The following is a 16,414-nucleotide window of genomic DNA, read 5'->3' as shown; positions in this document are numbered from 1 at the left end:
ACCATTGTTTTTGGTAGAGAAATATTCAGGGCCAGTTCTTTCATGAAGCACGGTGAAACACTTGCATCAGGCACAGAGATTACAAGGACGGCATGTTTGTACTGTGTTTACACTTACAGCATGCAGTCAGAGTTGAAGGAGAAGGAGAGTAGAGCAACCGAGGTGAAGAGGTCATCATTGGGAAAAAGAAGCTTGTTGTGCTGTGTGAGGAGTCTGACAATGAGTGAGGAGGGCAGGAGAACAGCAGGGTTTCATTTGACCTGCACTGCAGTAGGTGGCACTGCTGTCGTGACTGAGGAGGAGTGGAGGACAGCTGACTGGCTGAGGGTGAGCAGTTTGTTTGTCACAGACTCGAGGCCATCCAACCAGTGTGTTATTGTGATGAGCTGCAGCATGTCATGTGTCAAGTTGTTGCATATGCTCCATTACTGACTGAGAATTTTAAATAAAGCAGAGTAAATCGTTGGGTGCTGTGCGATCATTCCAAATCGGGGGTGGGGGGGGGGGGGGGTTACGTCATCACAAGTTTGCCTCAGGAAGCAAAAATTCTAGAATCGGCTCTGAAAATATTTAATGTCTGTATGTAGCACAACAGTCAGCTGGAAGCAGCCAAACCTGTGGCAGGAATTGTACATACTTCTGCTGTATTCTGACTTTAGTACAGGAGATCATCACATGGCACACGTGGATCTGTAATCGTTACTGGCCTGTGTTACGCCATGAAGACAGCACTTACTAGCTCTAGGGCTGCATGAATACACATAGAAAATTCTTGTATATATTTGCAGGATTAAGAGGATTTCCTAAGGCTCAGTTTAGGTATTAAAGTATTTTACTGCCTATATTACTGCCCTGCATGTTTAGCTAAGATTTAGTGAAGGAGAGGAACAATAAAACAGAACAGATAATGTCTACTTAGGATACTGCAGTGCCGAAGGAAGTGAATTTAGCAAAATATAGAGTCTCGAAATATTTCCATCCTGCAAGATTTATATATTTCCAGCGAAAACATTATCACTTACACAGATTATGTTCTTACATTCAGAACATCTGAAGGAAACATCTGAAACCCTTGCTAGCCATAGAATACAGAGGAGAATGCTGAAAGGTTATTGAATTAGTTAAGAGTTTATTTCAGTCATTTGCACTTACAGCAGCAAGCAAGGTAGTATCTTTGGACTGCTTGGATTGTCACTGTAGATGCTGCAAAGCAGCTGCACAGCCACCAATCCGCTAATCTTTAAAGGACATCCAAATTGAAGGGGAAACGTTAAGCTTCACTTAACTGATTGCAGGCCCTAGCAGTCTATATGGTCCCTCACTGCAGTTCTGCTGCCCTCCAGTGCACCGCTAGCCCCTCCGAAATCAATCAAATCCACATCCCGACCAAAGCTGTTTCTGCAAACTTCTGCACATGCGTGGACGTGTCTGCATGCCTCTCTCAATAGTGCTCCAGTGGCCAGGAGCATTCTGCGCTTGCACACTCCACAAAGACTTAATTTGCACAAAGGTAAACGATGTCAGGAGCTCGATCGAGAGAGGCGCGCAGACATGTTCACTCATGCACAGAAGCCCGTGGCCACAGCTGTGATCGGGGATCTTTTGGAGAGGTTAAGGGTGCATTAACTTTACCCCTGTGCTACAACTTTTCAATCAGGATGATACCATTTATTGACTAACTTAGAAGAAAGGGAGTAAGCTTTCGGCTATGAAGCCTCCATCAGACTGATTCCTATATACTGAAAAATTGTAGTTTCCTGTGCTGAAAGTAAAAAACAAAAAAGTATAAGGTTACAGCATATACCTTTATTTCACTGCATTCCAGGAGGGGATGAATCGCCACTGTCTTCCTTTCTACATCTGATTTGTCAATTGTAATATAATCTAGAAAATGGATGGAAATTTCTGCGCTGGGCTGTTCACATGTACATTATAAGACCTCTATATGTTATTAGTGCTCTTCAGCAGTACATATGTTTTTTCAGTGTAACTGTTAATGAACAGTTAGTTTTTTTCCTGGTTTCAGGTAGTGTTTGTCATCTTGGTTTTGGATTCGGATGTTCTATATTTACTCTTTGCAGTGCACTCCCCTTCCCAGGTTTCCTTTATACACAGGAAGCCGTCTGAATGTCTCCACAAGACTCTATCATTTCCTTGTAAGAACTGGGACTGTCAGACTGGCCATTCTATCTTCCTTGTAAGAGGAATACAATCTAAGCGGGAGCCGATACTCAGGAGACAGTGAGCAGCGCGATTTCCACCTATCTGGAAGTTTAATCACAGGAAATAAGCCACGCAGGACATATGGTTGTACTACAATGCACACACACATTGACACATTGCTGAGGCACATTCTTTCACGCAGCACTAGACAACTAAGGGCTACGTTTTTGTACTTGCCAAACTTATATTTCTAACTTACAGTAGAATTGCAGCATCTATTCAAATGTATGTCCAATCGTATATCTCTCTATTCTACACATTTCACCACTCTTACTGTGCAACTTACACAGAAAGGGAGGAGACTCCCAATGTTGTATGCAATAGGTAAACCTGGGTAATGAACGATCTTACTTCAGGTAGGAAGTTTAAAGAAAATAATTTTATGGACACAGGAAAAGATGATGCATTTTACATGACCTGCCTGCTTCTACAGTACTGTGTAATATGCAGCTGCACATACAGACTGGGAGCGCCTATTTCTATCAACCAGACACCCCTCATTACTATGCAACATCTTTATTATACTAATATGAAGTAAATCCCCAGACACATACATGCAGAGCAGGGGAGTAACTAGAAATCACTGGGCCCCCCTGCGAAACTTTGAATGGGGTCCCCTCCCGCCAAACCCCACCCCCACCAGTCATTAGAACAATTGTGCAGAGAGCAGAAAGTGCTTTCTTTCTGTGCCCAGACTCCTTAAGCATCACTAGATCACATAGCACTTGGGCAGGGGTAGAAAGGCTCGGGGTACAGCAGCCCTGTACACAAGACCCTGCTCAATGCTGAATAGGGACTGTCTACAAATCTTTGTCTGCAAAATTTTGTATGATTCCTTATCAATGGCTGAGCAGATGCAGTTATTAGAACAGTTGCGCAGAGAGCAGAAAGTTTTTTCTCTCCTTGCCACCAGTCTCTCAGGACAGGGGGCCCCTGTGGCTCCTGGGCCCCCTGCAGCTGCATCCCTTGCATGGTCTATTGTTACGCCCCTGATGCAGGCCATCCACTTACTCCAGCCAACAGTCTACCTAATGAAAACGTTTCATACATATGCTAACTGTATAAGGCAAGCAACAAAGTTTTGACCAGCACTCCAAAATAGAGATCTTCACATCTGCTAAGCTAGAATGACTCTTCTACCCTAAGGAGAGCAGAAATGTATAGCTAATCCAGCAGCACCATGTAAGCAGCAATGCAAAGAGAATCCAGTAGCACTATGTACTATAAAGTGCAGCTCTGAAATGAAAAAGTTAAAAAGGTAATATGTCAGAGATAGTTGTATGAAGTTGTTGAATGTGAAAGCCTGCTGTTTCGAAACAGTGGGCTGTTGCTGGCCTGTGGTTATCTCTAACATGTTGTCTTTTTAACTTTTTCAATAAAGAGCTGCAATGTTTAATGCATGTTGCTGCTGGATTCGCTACATCCTTCTTTTTAACCTAACCAGTCGCCAACAAATGACTAACTGTCAACATCTCCAGTCCTAGCATCTTCCTTAAGCCGCATCTACACGAGTAGATGCGGCCGCGATGCTCCTTATCAATCGAGCCGCTGATGCGGTTCGATTGATAAGATCCGACAGGACGGATCTCCGCACCGCCGATTCCCTGCTCGATCCCCGCGAGGGGACAATGGCAGGGAATCGTGCGGGAGATAAGCGGCGCCGTCGGGCACGAGTAGGGAATCGAATGCGGCGCACGCGCGGCGAGCGGGCACGAGGAAGAGGCGATCCGGCGGCTAATCGAGCCGCCGGATCGCTGCAATGTCCCACGGTGTAGATGGGGCTTAATGTACTGTATTTTCTGTAACCTATTTTATTGTATGCCTGATGGAGAAGGGTTCTCCTCCTCCTCTGTGTTATGTTTTTATGGTCTTGCATTAGTAATCTGCACTACTAACTGTTCTGCTATGCAATGCTGCATAGTGTGTTGGCAATTAATAATGATAGGTTGTTAATGATTATGATGATTGCAATACGAACAATGATGATATTATGGTTTAGGCCATTATTATATTTAAATAAAGCCACTACACTACAAAGATATATAGTACAGTAGTGGTGGGCAGAATTTACGCCTATGCGTAATTATGCATCGTAATGTACAATTACGCATTGTAACAATTTTTGCATGGAAACATAATAACTAACCGTGATATAATAGAGAGCGTTTTTACGCATACAAACTGATTTTTCGCATTGAATATTAAAATAGTTGTGCATGTGCAGTATACTGCCCGATGAACGCAACATTTTTTTTTTTATTTCAAATGCATTTTTCGCATTTAATGTTTAAATAATAGCCGTCTGTGTGCAGTATACTGGCTGGCGAACTTTAATTTTTTTGTATGCGAATGCATTTTTCGCATTGAATATTCAACTACCGGTAAAAGCCCCGCTTGCGCAGCACACTGGTGGATACATGCAAATATGTTTACGCATTGAACAAGAATTACACATAATTACGTAATTACAGGCATTATTACGATTTACAAATGTAGTATGCTGTACGTAATGTAATTGCAATAACCAATTGTGAAAAATTACGCAAAATTTACTGTAATCATAATTCACCCATTGCAAGCACCACTACAGTACAGTACTAACATTTTTCTGCTGCTTATTTTGCTGTGCTATGGCCGCTACCATGCATGTGTTTCACTTAATGTACTGTGTCTAATTTAACCAGCAGCAGAGCACAAACTTTGTAATCACTCAGCGTAAAATCCTTCTCAGGACAGCCTGCCAATTTCAACAGACCTTGCTCAGCCGCCTCAAAGAAACATGCCTGAACTGTAATTAAACAATTTGAAACAGTAACACAAGTTCAAGAGTCTGTCACTGTCAGAAGAATTATAGTGTATAAGTCCTGTCAAAACAGACTCAATGACTAGGGAGCAAACATTTGGAGTGGCCTCCTGCACAACACATTAGTAATCCTCCTGGGTGGAATATGTCTGTTATGATGCTTAAATGTTTGGGCATTATTTTTAATCCCATTTTCCTATAAGTGTTTTCAGAAATGATACCTTTGGCTACATAATGTGTATGTCTCACAGAGTGCTTACATCAAACAGCTGTGTCATGAAAGCAAACAGTGTAATGACAAGTACGGGTATTAGTAAACCGATTATACAGCAATAGTAATATATTCAGAAAGCATGCTGTCAGTATGTAACACAATGACTGCCACAAACTCCTTGTACCACTTCACTACAGGGAAATATGCTGAGGCACCATCACCATTTACCAGCATACATCTCTTTCTTTAATGGCAAAATACTTTGTTCTTCTTCATTATTGGAACGCACAGCACTATACAGATAATAATAATAATGCAATACAATACAATAACATTTCTATAGCGCTTTTACTGACTTCTAAACAGAAACAAAGCAAATACTCAATTAAACTGATATTTTAAACAGTGTAAGAGAGTAGATGGCATACAACATATTTATTATACAATTAAGGTGTCTAGTTTATCCAGAAGTGTGTCATGTCAGGAATTTTTTAACACCTCTAGTGTGCCTTTAAAGTATCATTTTTATATACCAGTACACAAATATAATTGCATGCACATAAGGATATAGGTTATTGTTTCTAATAACAGGGGTAGAGGTCTTATGGAGTACCCAGTTAAGTCCTTGAGAACTAGAATTACTAGGATTTGTGTAGAAAACCAAAAGGAAACAAAAGGCCCTTCACTACTGATACTTAGCAAGAACAGAGGAAACCGAGGAAAACTGAGTATGGTCATTAATGGGAGCAAGCCAACAGCATACAGAGCAGCTGACATTCCTGGTACTTTTTATGATATACATTTTATATTCAACAAGGTCTCATGAAATTCTTCCAGGGACTACTGAAAACTTCAACATTTCTCAACCCAAATAATCATTGCAAGAAACATTTGACTTACATATTGCAAGGTAACCTTGAATTCTGGTGAGGTGACACGACATGGAATAACAAGCTCATTTGCTTTAGTATCCATGATTGCATCTCCTGGCCATTGTGTATTCATCTGAACGAATGGATGTGTGTGATCTAAACAGAGAAAACAACTTGTTGGTTATGGAACTTTATAGATCATTGTAAAAAGGTTGGGAACAAAGATGATGCCATTCATTAGCTAACTCAGTAGATAGATAAATTACGCTCATCAAACCACTTATGTTTCTTCAATAGACATGAAGGTCTAGGTAGTTTTGAACATTTATTTTTTAATTTATTGTATTAGTCAAGACAAAGGGACAAGTTCCCTGAAAGCTTGCATAACTTAACTTTATGAGTTACTGGGTTCAGTACTCCCAGTAGATGCAGTAGAAAGAAATGTTGATATTTTTGAAGATGATACAAAATTGTACAGAATCATCAACTCTCAGGAAGATAGTGAAATATTGCAGAAGCATTTGGATGGCTAAATGGACACAAATGGCAGTTCAAATTCAATGTTAAAAAAGGGAAAGTCATGCATTTTGTGCGTACCAATGGCCTAGCACCATACAAAATAAATGGGATACAGATGGGAACATGAAATCTGGAGAGGAACTTAGGAGTACTCATTGACAACAAGTTAAACAATCATATTCAATGTGAAGCAGCTGCAGCTAAAGAAAATACAATTTTGGGATGCATTAAAAGTGAAATAAAAACTTGGGATGCTAGAGATACTGTCCCTCTTTAACCACTTGAGGACCCACCCTTTACCCCCCCTTAAGGACCAGCGCTGGTTTGATTGATCTGTGCTGGGTGGGCTCTGCAGCCCCCAGCACAGATCAGGGTGCAGGCAGGGAGATCAGATTGCCCCCCTTTTTTCCCCCCTATGGGGATGATGTGCTTGGGGGGTCTGATCTCTCCTGCCTGCTGTGGGTGGCGGGGGGGGGGCACCTCAAAGCCCCCCTCCGCGGCGAAATTCCCCCCTCCCTCTCCTACCTGCTCCCCCCCCTGAGATCCGGGCTGCACAGGACGCTATCCGTCCTGTGCAGCCAGTGACAGGACGTCCCCTGTCACATGGCGGCGATCCCCGGCCGCTGATTGGCCGGGGATCGCCGATCTGCCTTACGGTGCTGCTGCGCAGCAGCGCCGTACAAATGTAAACAAAGCGGATTATTTCCGCTTGTGTTTACATCTAGCCTGCGAGCCGCCATCGGCGGCCCGCAGGCTATTCACGGAGCCCCCCGCCGTGATTTGACAGGAAGCAGCCGCTCGTACGAGCGGCTGCTTCCTGATTAATTAGGCTGCAGCTGGCGACGCAGTACTGCGTCGCTGGTCCTGCAGCTGCCACTTTGCCGACGCACGTTATGAGTGTGCGGTCGGCAAGTGGTTAATGGCCACATCTGCAATATGGAATTCAGTTCTGGGCACCCCATTATAGGAGGGGCATTGCAGTTTTAGAGCAGGTGCAGAGACAAGCAACAAAACTGATTACAGGGATGGAAGGTCTCACTTACCAGGAAAGGTTAGATAAACTGGGCTTATTTCATCTGGAGAAAAGATACCTTAGAGGAGATCTAACTAACATGTATAAATACGTCAGAGGGCAATATAAATGCTTGGCAGATTAGCTTTTTGGCCCTAGGCTTATGTAAAGGACATGATCTGCACATGGAGCAAAAAGTTTTAGCCATTAATTTAGTAAAGTGTTCCTTACAGTAAGAGTAATTCAAATGTGAAATGTATTACCACAGGAAGTAGTTATGGCAAATTTTATATCTGTGTTTAAGGGAGCTTTAGATGCTTTCCTTGCATTGAAAGACATTCATGGTTATAATTACTAGGTAATTCCCGGTTGCGTTGATCCAAGGATTTTATCTGATTGCCATCTGGAGTTGGAAAGGATTTTTTTTACCTTTGAGGTAAGTTGGACCATGCCTTGCATTCCCCTTCCTCTAGATCGACAGGGACGTGTGAGGGAGCAGTCTGGTGTTGTACCTTATTTTCTGGTTGAACACGATGGACGTATGTCTTTTTTCAACCCAAATAACTATGTAACTATATTTTTGATCATCTGGAGGATTATTATTTGTGGGACATGCATGAAAGCAACACATACTGTACACTTTTCATGTTGTCAAACTTCATTCCTTTATCAGCAGTGCTTGACAAGTTACTAGAGGTAGCATGTCTAGCTTGAAGTACACCTGAACTGAGAGGGATATGGAGGCTGATATATTCATTTCAGAGAATTTTAGAGACAGAGACTCTGCTGAGTTTCTGTCTCTAATACCCTTAGGTCTCATACCCACATGCCGTGATTTCCACTGCATTTACCAAACTGCAATGGGGAGCAAGGCGTGGGAACATCAGAAGTGCATAGACTGCACTGTCTGATGTCCCTATCCATGCGTTGTGATCCATTGTAGTGAACAGAATTGCAAGCGCAGTGCCGTTGCATCGACACTTCCGTTTTCAGATACGATTAGGCGGGGAAGGGGCTAAGCCATGCACCCCAAACAAGCATGCAGATCAAGTGTTTCTGACTGAAGTCTGACTGGATTAACTGCATGCTTGTTTCAGTGTGGTTCAGTGTGATTTAGACACTACTGCAGCCAAAGAGATCAGCAGTACTGCCAGGCAACTGGTACTGTTTAAAATGAAATGAATATGGTAGCTTCCATAGCCCTCTCACTTCAGATGTACAGCCCTGTACTCCTAGGCTCAGTGTCCACCATGTAAATCATCTGTGAGGGATCTTATAATCGCTCTACTTGTTTGGAATATAGATGTGCATTTGTGTTGTGTTGACCACAAGTAGAAAGTGAGTGAAATATTCTTTTCATTTTCCATTTTTGGATGTTAAACACAAAAAAGATCCTAAGCAAACATATTTCTATGGGAAATCAGTATAGGTTTTGTTGTTCTTTTGGTAAACTAAATTATCAAAGATTAGTAAACACAATTAAAAAAAGGAAAGCTTAGTTGAATCTGGAAGAATATTCCCCACGCAGCAAAGTTCTCACCCTATAGTAACAAATGTTATATAAATTAATATACGTGCCTTCTATTGTGCAGAGATCTTGGGCGGAAACCATTCGAGGAAATAAACAGAACTCAAGTGCTCATCACCATGTTGATGTTACCCCCACTGTTGTTTTGTTAGCGCTGGCCTCTATTCCAAGTCTATCAGCAGAACCATTGTGTCTGTACAATGGAGATATGGGAGCAGCTCTTTATATACACTTTCAAGCACTGCACGATACGGCTGCAAAAGGCCAGGTCTGTTTTCTTTAGTTTCCAGGTGTCTAGTGACAACGTTAACTTTTGACTGCTATCTACGCCTTTGCAATCCAATTTTTCACAAGGAAATTTTAGTAACATTTGTGCCCAAGCAAAAGAATAGTATAAGCTTGACATGATCTAGCAGGAACACAAGTAATTATGAATTGAAACTGTTTTTATTCTGGACCTTTGATATTAACAAATCAAATTTTTAGCACATACAGCAGCATAAAAGGAGCTCTGTAAGGAAACCAAACCTGGCTATCATCATGTAAGGATTTTTGTAGATGTTCACGGAACCCTGTGGCAATCTTATAATGTATGGATCGCAAAACAGAGGTGACAACTTAGGAGGTGACTCTACGCACAGACCAACCCACGTCACTCCCCCTGCAGCTGCAGGAGCAGGGGTCACATATCCTCACAATCTTCCAAGTAGAGAAGAAGCATAGATCATTTCTGACCACTTATCTTTTTACCGTACAAGATTTAAATCATAAAGAAGAAGACACAGAGCCCAAATACTTTTATTAAGTATAGATAAAGATACTTTTTAAAAGTGTTTTCTAATATTCTGCTTTCTTGGAGAATATTGCTCTGCTATCTGTAGTTGTCGCCTGTCTACCATTACCAAATAAATGCTCAGAGCCCTGGCATCTGCATATTTCAATTTGTGTTTCCCATTAGCTCATTCCTCTTGGTCAATGGGAATACTGAGCGGCGAAAACAAATAAGACCCAGTGGGATATTTAGATTCTGAACATATGACATTTTTTACTGGCACAGCCTGTTAAGGGCACCTGTCAATAGCAAATACGTCTGCTAGCTATCTGCGTGAAAACAAATTTGCTATTCGGTATATTTCAGGCTACATGAATCCAAAAACGTTTCTTGTCTATGGCTGCAGGAAAGCTATTTATAGATTTTGTCTTAAATCTAAAGAAGTTGAAATTAAAGTACTGATAATAACAGAACTGAAATGGCCATGCTTCGTTCATGCGGTTAATAAACATATAGTGCTAAAGACAGTGAGTTTTCCTGTTACCCTGTGTCAGCATGAGGTTGCAGATCAAATACAGATAAGTAGCTGTTGACAGATCTTGTCCCATCTGACTTCACAGTAATAAGAGAGAACACTGAAACAGTAGCTGCTTCAGGAAATCTTAATCATGGATGTGGAGGAATGTATGTCTCCTCCCTTCAACCCCCTGCCGAGTGATGGCAGAACATCCTGCAGCTCTGTACAGTAATTTCCACCGCCATCTACTGTACATGGTTGTGCCAATGTGGAAATACAGTATATGAATAAGAGAACTGAGGCGGCAATCTTTGGAAAGTAGTTGAGTGAATGAGTGAGCGAAGCTGCATAAATCTACTATTAGCTTTACAACGATTAGCGGTTTTAAGGAAGCCCCACACAATATAATTTTTATATATTTCATTTTAATTTGAGAAGTACAATCAATTTTTCACAAATGAATTGTAACATTTTAAAAATGTGGCCAATGTATCTCACACATGTTCAATTTTTGAAAAACAATTATGGAAAATGCTGGGAAAATGGCTAGGGTCCATAAATCAAGAAACTATCCAACACCATTACATTTTCTGAAACACTGTACAAAAACCTCCCCACTTCCGAACAGGAAACGGGTAACCCTGATCATTTCAGCTTACAATTTCTCTGTACAACCAATTGTTTTTATCAAATTTCCATAAAATTGGATCTTTTTATTGTATCGTATGTGATCATCTTTACGCTACGTTCACACTAAGGGTCTGATCCAATTCAATGTTTTTCCTATGTTTTCTCCTGGAAGATAACTTTCTGCTCTGTTTACAGTAACCTTTCATCCCTCTTGATAAAGGGACTGTCAAAATGATTCAGAGTATTTTCTTGCTGGCTGGTTTCCTAAAAGGCATTTTTGATAAAATGTGAAAATGTCACCTAGGAGAAAACTTAAGAGAAAAAGTGAATTGGATCCTTATGTGCGTTATGTAACGTATGTGTGTTTTTTCTCATACATTGCTATGGTAACATGTTCATTATATACACATTACCCAAAAAAGGGGCTGTAGAAAGTGCATTTAGCATAACATGGTCCATTACAATGCAGGTATGTGAGCAAGCCCATGCAACTGTATGGGCAGTGCATTCAATCCAACAATACAGCGCACAGCAATGCGCATCATATGAACACAGCCTTGGTTGACACTCACTGCATTTCTTACACAGCTGCCACCTCTAACACAAGTACACAATATTTAGCAATGAACAAATAAGGCAGATTTCCGTTAGTTCCCAGTAATGAGATAATGACTTGTTACTTACCTTTCGCATATAAATAGATCCTGGCTTGGAGGCGCAGGCTAGTTTTGGTTTCATTTTTATAAAGGCAAGTGACGTAGCCAGTGTCATCTGCTTGGACTTTGGTCACTGTTAATTTGCTGCATATTAGATGGGCTTCACTTTGCTTTTGGCATGGCTTCTCCTCCACTTCCATTCTACCGTGCTTTGAATACGGCACGTGTTCCCAGCGCCATGTCATGGGACCGGTTCCTCTGTAACACAGAAAATATACATTATATGCACAGTATTATGCCCAATACATATTAGGCTCACTATATATACAGTACATACATAAGCTTCTAACATACAAGTAAAAAACACTAAATAATAACACAAATTGTGATGCCAAAGTGTTATAACAATGTTAACACACCCTGTGAAGTAAATGTAGGCATACATTTAATTTTTTGCCCAGGTAAATAGGGCATTTTACATAAGATAATCTCAGGTTCATAAGCTGAAGCTGGAAGATTGAGCGGTAGGGAACTGACTGAATGACCAGGAAGCACAACTTCATGGACTGCTGTGAGACTGCATCAGAGACAAAGCAGGTAAATGGCTGCTATTAGGTGAATGTCTTGACCAACTGCATGATGGCCTGGTACAACAGCTGCACCAAGGCTGGAATAGAAGCCCTGCAGCAGGTCGTACAGCAAAGGTCATTATCAGCCCTGGAACTCTTGTATAAGTCTCGCTGTATGAGAAGGGCCAAAAACATAATCAAGGATAACATTCACCCTGGAAACTCTGTGTTTGAGCCTGTGTTTGTCTGTGCTTGTCTACCATCAGGCAGACAAACAGAGTGAAAAACAGCTTTTCACCATCTGCCATAAACGTTCTAAACTCTGAATCTTCTCTGGGATCATTTTTAATTGAACAATAACAGTCCTGTGTCCTACATAGTGTAATCTAAATGAATTATTTCCTTTTGGACAACTCTGGATTTGGATATATAGTATAAACTATATCTTTTGGTTTGTTTCAATGTGCTTTACTGTTAAAGTGTTTTAAACTACTTATAACAGCTTATACAAAACTGTAACATCTAACAACAAAAATGAGTAATAAAAACAGAATTGTATATTTTATCCATAAAGACAACTTTGTTTGCATCTTTGAAACTTTGTAACTTGAGTCTTTTGTTGGGGACTGTCTGTATACAACATTTACTAAAACATTAACTATTTGGCATACTTTGTATAACTCTTCTATTTCTACCTTTGTTAATGAAAAATAAAAGTTTGCCTTCTTAAAACAGAACGTATTTGCGATTATTCAGGTTGGAGTTTGTTATGGTCACTAATGTTCTTTAAATGCACCTTGGGGGTTGTCATAAAAAGTATGTTTGTTGTGTTACACAATGAAAATAAAGTGCTTGAACTTGACCTACTGTATTCTGTCCCGCTGCCCCTATGGTTGAGAGCTTTGCTAATCATAATCCCATAATGCTTTGCAGCTAAGTATCATAACTGGACAGTTACAGTACTTGTAATATAATGTTTTATTGTATAGGTAAAAAAAACCTATGCTTAATAAGAATATAATCAAAATTTAAACAAAACTTAAATAAAAACAAAGTAATGCTAAATACAATGTTAAAGTCCTGCCTTTTAAAATTGCACTTTTTTATGTTTAATTCAAGTTTTCAAAACATTTTAATTAATTACCCAACATGTTTTAAGTAAAATCTTCTGTGATATGTCAATTAAGCATTAACAAACATGGGCCCATATGCAATTAACTTTCTCACTTGAGTTATCTCCTAGGCCAGTGTTTCCCAACCGCTGTTCCGCGGCACACTAGTGTGCCGCGGAACGTTGCCTGGTGTGCCGTGCTCTTATCCCCCCTCCCGCCCGTCCCTGCGGCCGCCGCTGTTATTACCTTAGCAGCGGCCGCTCTCCCCTCTCCAGACCATGTATATGCTAGCAGCGTATCTCCGGCTGCTCTGTGTGATGCACTGATGCGGAAGGAGGCAGGGCTCGGTTACCATAGTAACGGCGATACATATCGCCGTTACAGGAAGCCGCTGCCCTCCTTTCTTCCGCATCAGTGCATCACACAGAGCAGCCGGAGATACGCTGCTTGAATATACACGCGCCGGAGAGGGGAGAGCGGCCGCTGTTAACAAGGTAATAACAGCGGCGGCCGCGGGGACGGGCGGGAGGCACTAAACTGGCTATACTGGGGCACTATTCTGGGGTACTATACTGGCTATCCTGGGGCACTAAACTGGCTATACTGGGGCACTATTCTAGCTATACTGGGGCACTATTCTGGCTATACTGGGGCACTATACTAGCTATACTGGGGGGCTATACTGGGGCACTATACTGGCTATACTGGGGCACTATACTGGGGCACTAAACTGGCTATACTGGGGCACTATTCTGGGGCACTATACTAGCTATACTGGGGCACAATACTGGCTATACTGGGGGGGCTATACTGGGGTACTATACTGGCTATACTGGGGCACTATACTGGCTATACTGGGGCACTATACTAGCTATACTGGGGGGCTATACTGGGGCACTATACTGGCTATACTGGGGCACTATACTGGGGCACTAAACTGGCAATACTGGGGCACTATTCTGGGGCACTATACTAGCTATACTGGGGCACTATACTAGCTATACTGGGGCACAATACTGGCTATACTGGGGGGCTATACTGGGGTACTATACTGGCTATACTGGGGCACTATACTGGCTATACTGGGGCACTATACTAGCTATACTGGGGGGCTATACTGGGGCACTATACTGGCTATACTGGGGCACTATACTGGGGCACTAAACTGGCTATACTGGGGCACTATTCTGGGGCACTATACTAGCTATACTGGGGCACAATACTGGCTATACTGGGGGGCTATACTGGGGTACTATACTGGCTATACTGGGGCACTATACTGGCTATACTGGGGCACTATACTGGCTATACTGGGGCACTATACTAGCTATACTGGGGGGCTATACTGGGGCACTATACTGGCTATACTGGGGCACTATACTGGGGCACTAAACTGGCTATACTGGGGCACTATTCTGGGGCACTATACTAGTTATACTGGGGCACAATACTGGCTATACTGGGGCACTATACTGGCTATACTGGGGGGCTATACTGGGGTACTATACTGGCTATACTGGGGCACTATTCTGGCTATACTGGGGCACTATACTGGGGCACTATACTGGCTATACTGGGGCACTATACTGAGGCAACTAAACTCCCTACACTGGGGCAACTATGCCAGCTATGCAGCCGCACCCCAGCTCCCCCCCCCCCCCATAGCGGCACTGTCCACTAGGTCGCGCAAACAACTGGGGGCCGCATCGCCCCCACCGCGCGCGCGCGCCGTTCCCCGGAGAAAAATTTGGTCAGACAGTGTTCCCCGGGCCGGAAAAGGTTGGGAAACACTGTCCTAGGCGATACTGTAATTTTCATCTTCTCTTTAAAATAACTTTTCAGCATTTTACAATTGAAAAAGGACCCAAAAGTTGGTGAAAAAGTGCTATTACATTTATTTTTAGTAAGTTCTTGCTTGCTGGTGGCTTAAAATGACAAGTTGTGAAAATATCACCTAGGAGAAAACTCAGGAGAAAAAGTTGCATTTTAAACCACCAGCAAGCAAAAAAATATTTAAAATAGTGCTTTTTTACCAACATTTGGGTACTTTTTCAATTCTAAAATGCTTAAAAGTTATTTTGAAAAGAAGATGAAAATTATCTCCTAGGAGATAACTCATGAGAAAAAGTTAATTGCATATGGGCCCATGAATTGTATCTGTAGTACAGCTAAGAAATAGCAAAGAAAAAGTCTATTATTGTTTTCCAGTACAGGAGGTTTAAAAAATATCTTAAAGTCAATGGGATCCGATTAAGAAAAAAAAAGCCAGATACTTACCTAAGGAGATGGAAGGCTCTGGGTCCTAAGAAACCTTCTCTCTCCTCTCCCCGTGTCCATTACAGCGCAGTTTCCCCCGTAGCAGCATTCGACCAATTCGGTCAAATGCTGCTGTCTCCGCCGCCAAAGGGAGGTTTCGGAAGTTTTCGGGAGCCCGAGTGCTCCCAAAGATGGGTCACTCCATACTGCGCACGCAGGAGCGACCTCTCTCGCGCACTCACACATGTGCAGTATGGAGCCGCCTGTCTTCAGGAGGACTCGGCTCCTAAAGATGGGTCACTTCATACTGCGCATGCGGGAGCGACCTCTCTCACGCACTCACACATGTGCAGTATGGAGCCGCCTGTCTTCGGGAGGACTCGGCTCCTAAAGATGGGTCACTTCATACTGCGCATGCGGGAGCGACCTCTCTCGCGCACTCACACATGTGCAGTATGGAGCCGCCTGTCTTCAGGAGGACTCGGCTCCTAAAGATGGGTCACTTCATACTGCGCATGCGGGAGCGACCTCTCTCGCGCACTCACACATGTGCAGTATGGAGCCGCCTGTCTTCGGGAGGACTCGGCTCCTGAAGACTTCCGAAGTCCCCCGCGGTGGGGTATTTGAACGGAGGAGCTGCCGCTGCGACAAGGGCACCGGTAGAGGGAAGGGAAGGCTCATTAGGACACAGAGTCTCCTTAGGTAAGTATCTGGCTTTTTTTTATTTTTAA

The 16,414-nt window shown here is 42.4% G+C and overlaps 1 protein-coding gene across 3 annotated transcripts in view; it reads right to left on the bottom strand.

Annotated features, from left to right (window-relative positions):
* LOC137527130 (vascular endothelial growth factor receptor kdr-like) overlaps positions 1–16,414 on the bottom strand; it is a 318,768-nt gene that overhangs the window by 211,077 nt on the left and 91,277 nt on the right. For all 3 annotated transcript variants that reach the window (XM_068247550.1, XM_068247553.1, XM_068247551.1), the window contains 2 exons: positions 11,775–12,004; positions 6,141–6,268 (listed from right to left, as the gene is read on the bottom strand). In XM_068247550.1, the coding sequence (XP_068103651.1) occupies positions 6,141–6,268; positions 11,775–12,004 (358 nt within the window). The remainder of the gene's footprint in view (positions 1–6,140; positions 6,269–11,774; positions 12,005–16,414) is intronic.

The sequence above is a fragment of the Hyperolius riggenbachi genome, chromosome 8 (assembly GCF_040937935.1).
Source record: "Hyperolius riggenbachi isolate aHypRig1 chromosome 8, aHypRig1.pri, whole genome shotgun sequence".
Classification (NCBI taxonomy): domain Eukaryota; kingdom Metazoa; phylum Chordata; class Amphibia; order Anura; family Hyperoliidae; genus Hyperolius; species Hyperolius riggenbachi.
This window is presented reverse-complemented; position numbering and strand designations above follow the sequence as displayed.